General features: G+C 41.0%; 1 protein-coding gene across 2 annotated transcripts; it reads right to left on the bottom strand.

Annotated features, from left to right (window-relative positions):
* Positions 1-6,579: 6,579 nt before the first annotated feature.
* Positions 6,580-7,548, bottom strand: LOC127191069 (olfactory receptor 10C1-like). Of its 2 annotated transcripts, XM_051148307.1 has the most exons (2): positions 7,194-7,545; positions 6,580-6,785 (listed from the first exon to the last, which is right to left on the bottom strand). In XM_051148307.1, exons 1-2 carry the CDS (start codon positions 7,543-7,545, stop codon positions 6,580-6,582), a joined length of 558 nt encoding a protein of 185 aa, XP_051004264.1. The 2 variants fall into 2 exon arrangements, with proteins under 2 accessions (XP_051004264.1, XP_051004265.1); XM_051148308.1 differs by having other exon boundaries at positions 6,580-7,548.
* Positions 7,549-9,247: the final 1,699 nt, after the last annotated feature.

Below are 9,247 nucleotides of genomic sequence, written 5' to 3'. Positions count from 1 at the left end.
ACAAGGCCACAACCTGAAAAGCAGCGGTGGCAGCAGTGGCAGCAGCTTGGGGGTCTGTGGGTGCATGGACGTTCCACATGACAGGATTTTCTTCTTTCTGGAAAACATCAGCAGTGTGCTTAGGAGCTCTCAGTATGGTCCTTTGGTGGCTGGGCAGTCACTGCTGTTCCACAGATCAGATACACTGTGTGATAGACACCATCTTGGATAATCTCAGCTTGGGTATTTCTACTACATTGTGCTAACCATTTCCTCCCAATTAGGCCACAGTCAGGGGTGAATATTTCTGTGTAGCTCTGGGCCACAATCATCCTCAGAATGTACGGAGAACCTCATCTTTTGAACCCCATGGACCCATGCCCACCACATGACCCACGTCCACCGCCAGTTTGCAAGTATTTTATTGAGTAGTTTTGCATAAATGTTCATAAAAGAAATCGGACTGACATTCTCTTTCTTTGTTGGGTCTTTGTGAGGTTTAGGCATCAAAGGGACTGTGGCCTCATAGAACAAGTTTGGTAATATCCCATCCATTTGTACCTTTTGGAGTAGCTTGAAGAGTATTGGTATTAGCTCCTCTTTGAAGGTGTGCTAGAATTTGGTGCTGAAACCATCTGGCCCTGGGCTTCATTTGGATGGAATCTTTTAATGACTGCTTCTATTTCTGTAGGAGAAACAGGACTATTTAATTTGTTTATCTGTTCTTGAATAAATTTTGGCAAGTGGAATCGATCAAGAAAACTGTTCATTTCCCTTAGATTTTCAAATTTTGTGGCATATTTGCCTTTGAAGTAGGATCTTATAATTCTTTGAGTTATTCAGTGTCTGTTGTTATGTCTCCCTTTTGATTTCTGATTTTGTTAATTTGGGTAGTGTCTCTCTGCCTTTCAGTTTGTTTGGCTAATGGTTTGTTTATCTTGTTGATTTGTTAAAGAACCAGCTCCTGGTTTTGTTGATTCTTTGAATTGTTCTCTTTGTTTCTAATTTGTTGGTTTCCGCCCTGAGTTTGATTATTTCCAGATGTCTTTTCTCTTGGGTATTTCTGATTTTTTTCCCCCTAGGGCTTCAAGATGTGTCATTAAGTTGCTTATATGGGAGATTTCCAATTTCTTTATGAAGGCACTTAGTGCTATGAATTTTCCTCTGAGCACTGCTTTCACTGTGTTTCATAAATTTGTGTACATTGTTCCTTCATTTTCATTGAATTTCAGGAAGTCCTTAATTTCTTCATTTCTTTCCTGACCCAGGTATCATTAAGTAGAGAGTCATTTAGTTTCCATGTGTGTATAGGCTTTTTGTTGTTATTTCTGCTGTTGTTGACGTCCAGCTTTAGACCATGGTGATTTGATAGGATACAAGGTATTATTTCAATCTTCTTGTATCTGTTGAGGCTTCTTTTGTAACCTACTATATGATCAATTTTGGAGAAGGTTCCATGAGGTGCTGAGGAAAAGGTATAATTCTTTGTGTTTGGGTGAAAAGATCTGTAAATATCTGTTATGTCCATTTGATTCATGACATTGGTTAGTGTCATTATTTCCTGATTTAGTTTGGTGAAAGTGTGTGTTGAAGTCTCCCACTATTAATGTGTGGGGATCGATGTGTGGTTTAAGCTTTATTAATAATACTTTTATAAATGTGGGTGCCCTTGTAGAGGGAGCATAGATGTTCAGAATTGTGATTTCATTTTGGTTGAATTTACCTTTGATGAGTATGAAGTGTCCTTCCTAATATCTTTTGATTAATTTTGGTTGAAAATCTATTTTATTAGATATTAAAATGGATACACCATCTTGCTTCTTTTGTCCGTTTGCTTTGAATACCGTTTTACACTCTTTTATAGTAGGTAATGTCTATCCTTGTCGCTTAGATGTGTTTTTTGAATGCAGAAGAATGTTGGGTCTTGTTTATGCATTGATTCAAATAGTCTGTGTCTTTTTACTGGAGAGTTGAGACCATTGATGTTGAGAAGTATTAATGACCAGTGACTGTTAAGTCCCTTAATTTTGGTGTTGGTTGTAGTAGAGTGTTTGTGTGGTTAGGTTTCTGTGATGGTGTAGTTATCTATTTCTCATGTAATTTTCATTGTAGCTTGTCACTTTGGGCTCAAGTTTTCCTTCTAGTAAATTCTGTAAGACCAGATTTGTGGATAGGTACTGTTTGAATTTGTTTTTGTCATGGAATAACTTGATTTCTCCATCAATGGTTATAGAAAGTTTCTGGCCTGGCATCTGTGGTCTCTCAGGTTTTGCAGGACCTTTGTCCAGGCTCTTTTGGTTTTTGTGGTCTCTGATGAGAAGTTGGGTGTAATTCTGATAGGTTTCCCATTATATGTTACTTGACCCCTTTCCCTCGCTGCTTTTAATATTTTTCTTTGTTCTGTATATTTTATGTTTTGATTATTATGTAGCGGGATGATTTTCTTTTCTTTTTTTTTTTTTCCTCTTTTTTTTTTATTAATTTATTCTTGTTATATCTCAATGTTTATCCCATCCCTTGTATCCTCCCATTCCTCCCTCCCCCATTTTCCCATTATTCCCCTCCCCTATGACTGTTCCTGAGGGGGATTACGTCCCCCTGTATATTCTCATAGGGTATCAAGTCTTTTCTTGGCTACTTGCTGTCCTTCCTCTGAGTGCCACCAGGTCTCCCCCTCCAGGGGACATGGTCAAATGTGAGGCACCAGAGTACGTGAGAAAGTCGTATCACACTCTCCACTCAACTGTGGAGAATATTCTGACCATTGGCTAGATCTGGGAAGGGGTTTAAAGTTTACCTCCTGTATTGTCCTTGGCTGGTGCCTTAGTTTGAGCAGGACCCCTGGGCCCAAATCTGCCTATCACATTGTTCTACTTGTAGATTTCTAGGACCATCTGTATCCTTTGATTTTCTTTTCTTGTCTATTTTTTTGGTCTCCTGTAGGCCTCTTGTATGTTTATATGCATCTCCTTCTTTTAATTGAGGAAGTTTTCTTCTATGATTTTGTTGAAAATATTTTCTGGGCCTTGGAATCTGGCATCTCCTCATTCTTCAATGCCTCTTATCCTCAGGTTTCTTCTTTTCATGGTGTCCTTGATGTCTTGGGTGTTTTGTGTCAGGAAATTTTTAGATTTACCATTTTTGATGGTTATTTCAAGTTTTACGGTTGTATCTTCTAGTCCCAAGATTTGTTCCTCCAACTCTTGAATTCTGTTAGAGATGCTTAACTCAACATTGCTTGCTTTCTTCTCTAAGTTCCCTCATTCCCATTTTTCTTCTGTTTGTGCTTTATCATTTTATCCATTTTCATTTTCAGATCTTGAACTGTTTTATTGATTTGCTTCATCTGATTGCTTGTAATTTTTTAAATTGCTTCCAATTTCTCTTCATAGGCCTCTTTTATATTTTCAATCTGTTTGGCTATATCTTCCTGCATTTGTTTATGGACTTTATTCATTTCTTCCATTATCATCTTCATTGCTAAGGATTTGAGGTCATTTTATTGTATTTTAATTGTGTTTGAGTTCTAATGGGTGCTTTCTTTGGGATAGCTAGGATCTGTAGATGTCATATTGTTTTGGTTTTTGTTGTTTGCAGTCTTATGCTGGCCTTTAGTCATCTTGCTGTCTCTAATGTTGGGAGGTAGCTTCTGGTGTCCTTCACTGGTCATTAAGAGTGGATTTTTGGTGAGTGATTATAGATCTAGGGTCCTTGCCTATGGTGACCAGAGAAGTTTTCCCTGAAACAGGCAGGTGACCTGGTTTCAACTCCACCTGGGCTCCTCATGGTATCAGCAGAGTTAGATGCTGGTGCTCTGCAGCCCTAGGATCAGTTAGAGGTAGTGTATGTAGAGTAGATTATCTTATCTTTGGCTAGGCTTTGAATACCCTGCCCTTGGGCCTTGGTGCTTTGGGTCCTAGGCTCAGATCACCCTAGAGTGCCTGAACCCCTGTTGGCTTCTAGCAGTTGTTTAGGTTTCTGCCTGATCCATCCAGGCAGTGGGGCCTAGGTTCCACCCACCAGGGAGAGAGCAGCTACTGCCTCTGACTGTTGTTGGTTGGCTAGATTTCTGCCCTATCCCCTCAGGGCTTCCCAGCCTCTTCCAAGAGCATGGGAGGCCTTGCTGTGTTGTGGAGCCTGGCTAGACCAGGTCAGTTTTGCCCAATTGTACAAGAACAGTCTGCTGGGGCCAGTAGCTAGGTTTCTACCTGGTTAGGTTCAGAATGTGCAGCTGTGACTGTTCAGTCCCCTCTGATTGCACATGAACTCCCTCTGTGTTGGGGTAGCTGGTTTGTTTTCTGCCCTATCCCTTCAGGCCTGCCCAGCCTCTCCCGAGAGCATGAGAAGCCTTGCTACACTGTGGAACCTGGCTAGGCTGGGTCAGTTCTGCCCAATTGTCCAAGAGGTCCATTGAAGCTGTTCTCTAGGTTTCTGCCTGGTCCCGTTCAGATGTGCAAATGTGGTGGCTCAGTTCTGCAGGGTTAAGAAGGCTGGTTAGTTTTTTTTTCCTATCACCTCAGGCCTGCCCAGCCTGTCCCAAGACTATGGGAGGCCCTGCTGTGCTATGGAGCCTGGCTAGGCTGGGTCAGTTCTGCCCAATTGTGCAGGACCAGTATGCTGGGTCAGATCACTAGGTTTCTGGCCATTCCTCTTCAGACCATGCAGCTGTGGCTGGATAACATGTCCATAGCCACCTCGGCCCCCATGTGACAGCTGGGCTTTCTGTGGACTGGCACAGGTTGGCTGGCATGGATCTAAGGACAGATCCACTTGTTTTCCTGAGTTTCCCCAGGCCAGGAGGGCTAGTGCTTCAATGCCCAGAGTTCAGTTCCAGATACGGAGTTCCTGTTATAGAGTGCTGATGCAGTTTGCAGGCAGTTCTGGTCCAGACTCTGGACTCTGGGCCCTCATGCTCTGTTGGCCATTGGATGACCTGAGGCCAGACCTGCCTGTGGTCTGCACTGTGTGGACCACTATCACCTAGTGTTCTCCAGGTCTTGTGGACCATGGCTCCCAGTCGGGTCCCTAGTCTCCTTCCTGTAGATCAGATACAGAGCATGTTTGACACCACCATCTTGGAATCTCTATTAATTATATTTTAAAGTGGGGTCAAAGCTTCTTGGTGTTGGAAGATTGTAATTCTAGGTTCTGATACCTGGTCTTGTTTTTGTTGTGTGAGTTTTTTATTCCTTGGTTTACATTGCTCTCTGTGACTGTTAGGAGCCTGTGGTGGCTATGTTTTACCTGGTAAGAAATTCTTCTGGGATTCTGATAGATGTGGCTATTAGGGGTTTTGGGTAAAATGTGATGTTAGGTTTTTGGGTTGAAACATAGAAATGGGGATGATATAGGAGGGAAGGGCAGAGAGGGTTCACCAGAAGGAGGAAAACTGGCTATTCTACCAAGACCATCATCATAGTCCCTGAGGAATATGGGCAGAAAGTGAGCTGAGGCCCTCCACAGGTAGACACTGATACCTGTAAGTGAGGCAGGGGGTTGGATATGAAAGAGAGCTGGGCGGGTGAGCATCTGAGCTCACCGGCCTGCTTCACTGGCCTATTTGCTTCTCAGTCAGGCTTGGGAGGCAAGTTCTCAGGGAGAGCCATCTGGACTTGGGTCTGGGATAAGAGGATACATGTGGAGCGTTAGAAGAGAACTGTATTATCTTATATAGATGTGGGTAGAAAGGAGGTGGAGACCTCAGCAGCTGATCTGTTACAGAGGTGGAAGTGAGATTGGGGCATTGGGTTTGGTGGAAAGGAGGGATCCTTGAGGATCCATAGTTAGACTACACTTTTGAGGCTGAGGGTTCACAGGCAATGCTGGCTGATGTTGGAGTCTGGGATAGTGTAATGAATTGGAGAAAGAAAGGGTGGAGGTCTTAATAATATGTTTGAGTTGGTGGTTTCAGACTACTGTATGTGTTCCATTATAGATCTAGGGAAGAGACTAGAGCATTGGACTTGGAAGAAGGCAGAGAGAAACAAATGTATGTAGTAAGCCTATCTGCCTCCTTGGCCTGAGTGGCCTGTGGACTGCCAGACATTAATACATTAATATTATTTTAGAAACTGTCATGGAAGCTCTTGAAAATATTTCTCATGGTTTCCTTAATATTTTAAAGCAAATAGTCTCAAATCTTAACAGTTCAGTGTATTGGAATGTTTGTACACTTTTGATGTAATAATTCACAAAGAATTCAGAAACTTCTAGTGAATTGGACTATTTAATAAAAATGGAGATGTGGACTGAAAGAAGACCCATTTTACAGTTACTATAGAATATAGAGTTGTGTGAGACATGCTTCAATAAAGATCATAAATCATAGGTAAACCAGGGGCTATAATTTTCAACTTGGCAATTTATATTGTCATGCTAGACTAAAACTTAATGGAAATGCTCAACAATATTGGGCCTTTTACTTGCATTCCTTAGTGTTTGACCTCATTTAAGAATTAGCAATTAGAAAACAATACAAAGTAGAAACATACCTTCAAATTATGGAAATACTCAATATGAGAGAAAAGAATTTACCGGTTTTTATTTGTTAACTTGGGCTCTTTATGCATTATTATTAGCTATCAACTCTTCAGGGTTCTGTTACCTGTTGATTGTCAGAACTTCTCTCAGTCCCAGAGTTCTTCGCAGTGCTGCTTTTACTTCCTTGTTCCGTAAACTATAGATGATGGGGTTCAGCATGGATGTCACTGCTGTATAGAAGAGGGCCAAGAGTTTGTCCATTCCTGGTGAGTGGCTAGACTTGGGCCTCAAGTAGGTGATAGATCCTGAGCCATAGAAGAGTGTAACTACAAGTAGGTGAGAGGAACAGGTGGAGAGAGCTTTATGGCGCCCCTCAGGTGAAGGCATCACCAACACTGCAACCAGAATTCTGACATAGGAAGAAATGATCAGTAAAAATGGGCTGGATATGCAGAGGACTGCTACTACAAATACTGCAACCTCATTATGGTATGTATTTCCACAGGCGAGTGCCAGGACAGGAGGAAGGTCACAAAAGAAATGATCTATTTCACAGGGTCCACAGAAGTCCAGAGAGAAAATAAAATTGGTCTGTCCCAACCCCACTATGCATCCTATTCCCCATGAAACAATTGCCAAATGGGCACATACTCCACGACTCATTTGTGTTGCATAGTGTAGTGGGGAGCATATGGCTATATAGCGGTCAAAGGCCATGGCTGCCAATAGGCAACACTCGGTTATAGCAAAGAACGTGAAGAAAAACATCTGTGTGGCACAACCCTCCCGAGAGATCCCCCGGGCCTCAGTCACAAGGCTTTGCAGCATCTTGGGTATGACAGAGCAAGTGTAGCCCATCTCCAGAAGAGACAAGTTGGCTAGGAAGAAGTACATGGGGGTGTGCAGGGATGGACTGGTGCAGATAGCAAGGGCTATGAGTGCATTTCCTTTCAGGGACACTAAGAACATGAGGAGGATGAGGGTGAACAGGAGGAAGCATTCTCCAGGGACCTCAGAGAACTTGGTAAATGCAAAGCGTTTGACAGACAAGCTGTTTTCCTGCCACAGAGAGCAGTTGACACTCATGTCCTGGAAGAGAGAACAGCAAGTCATTAGAAGGATCCTTGAAGATGAGGGATATTAATCATTTTAATACTTTGAGAGGCTCAGTTAAGTTAGAGAGAAAATCTTTACCTGTAGACATAAAATCAAAGCTTACAAAGAAGGAGTCATCCTCACAGATGATCATATCTTACTTTTTCTCTGTTTACCACAACAGATGATTTCTCAAGTTGTACTGATCACCGTACCAAACGCACATGGATTTAAGCAAGAGTTCTGCTTGTAGTACCAGCACTAACTGAGCTGATTCAGAAGGGTCACTGTAGCCCCGAGTTCAGGCTCACATGTAGAGTAAGATATCATTCAAATAAGAGGAAAACACTAATTGTGTTCTAGTTTTTTCAACCTTCTTATTGTTACCTAGTTATAAATGTAACATAGAAAAACTTATCTCTTACCTACTCATCTCTGTGCTTTCCTGTTTCCACTGATACTCTTCACCTATCCTCAGTGTATTGGGCCCAGAGTAGTCTCTGATTGCTATTGTTAGAACTCAGACCCAGGTATTAAAGGATTATTTCCTCAAGTAAGATTTGTATTTTTTGTGAAAGGAAAGTAAAACCAAATAACCATTCAATAAATAAATAATTACTGTAATACATAGAATTAAAGGCAAGGCACATCTTGATGTCTGGGATGTAATGTGGTAATCAGAGAAGCTTCTTAAAATTCACAAGCTAAGACATGAGAAAGAAGTAGGGTCGCAGTACCATGACTTCTTCAACAACCCTCAACATGACAGGAGACAGGAGATGGTCAGGTGCTGAACTCTTATTAGCTACACAGGGCATGAACATGTGTGTGTGTCTGTTCACAGGCACTTTAGATTTACAGTTGTAGACACTCTATTTTGGTGAAATTCACACCACCATCCAATCTTTATTCCCATTCATTAATTTATCTCTAATCTATTTCTTAATTTAGGTAATGGAAAAGAAAAAAAAAACCACATACATATATAAAAATGGTACTGGAATCTTCTATCCCTGGGTGGGGGTGGTGGCATTTAGTTGTGTTTACTAAATTACTGCATCTATTATATTGGATGTGCACTTATTCATGCAGAAGTTCTAAAAATCTAAGAATAGAGAACACATGGGTTGACTTAAAGCTTTAATGAGCATGAAGCAGGAGGTCTGCCATGATTATTTGGACTCAACTCTTGTAAAAGATGTGCTGAAACAGTGAATATTTGTGGTGATGCATCGTACACTTATTTAAAGGTTTGTAACCATTTCCCTGTACTATATTAAATTCAAATATCTATATTCTCATGTGTTATGTGTTACTGTGGAAAACAAAAGACAACAAAAACTCTCAAAATAAATATCCCACACCAAAAAACAAACAAACAAACAAACAAACAAACAACAACAACAACACAGAAATGGCTATTTTTAAATCTGAAATGTTTTCTTAAACACTCTGGTTTTTTTTTTTAACACCTTGGTTTTTAGTTTCCCGGTTTTTAGTAGTAGTTTCTTTATTCATACAAACAGCTCTCCGTTTAGAGAGTGTGATCTCAGTTAAACTTCCAGAAACTCACCTTGGCACACACCCATAATGTTATAATTTCATCTCAAGATGTGGAATGAGAATGATTTTCTCAGAAAGTATCAAGATTCTTGACAGAAATAAACAATTGTCAGAATACTCTGATGTAGAT

Source organism: Acomys russatus, chromosome 6 (genome assembly GCF_903995435.1).
Source record: "Acomys russatus chromosome 6, mAcoRus1.1, whole genome shotgun sequence".
Taxonomy (NCBI): domain Eukaryota; kingdom Metazoa; phylum Chordata; class Mammalia; order Rodentia; family Muridae; genus Acomys; species Acomys russatus.
The sequence above is the reverse complement of the archived record's forward strand: the minus strand, read 5'-3'. Positions and strand labels throughout refer to the sequence as shown.

What these genes read in the sequence shown, in the direction of transcription:
- LOC127191069 (XM_051148308.1), bottom strand. Translation starts at nt 7,545, where the DNA reads ATGAGTGTCAACTGCTCTCTGTGGCAGGAAAACAGCTTGTCTGTCAAA.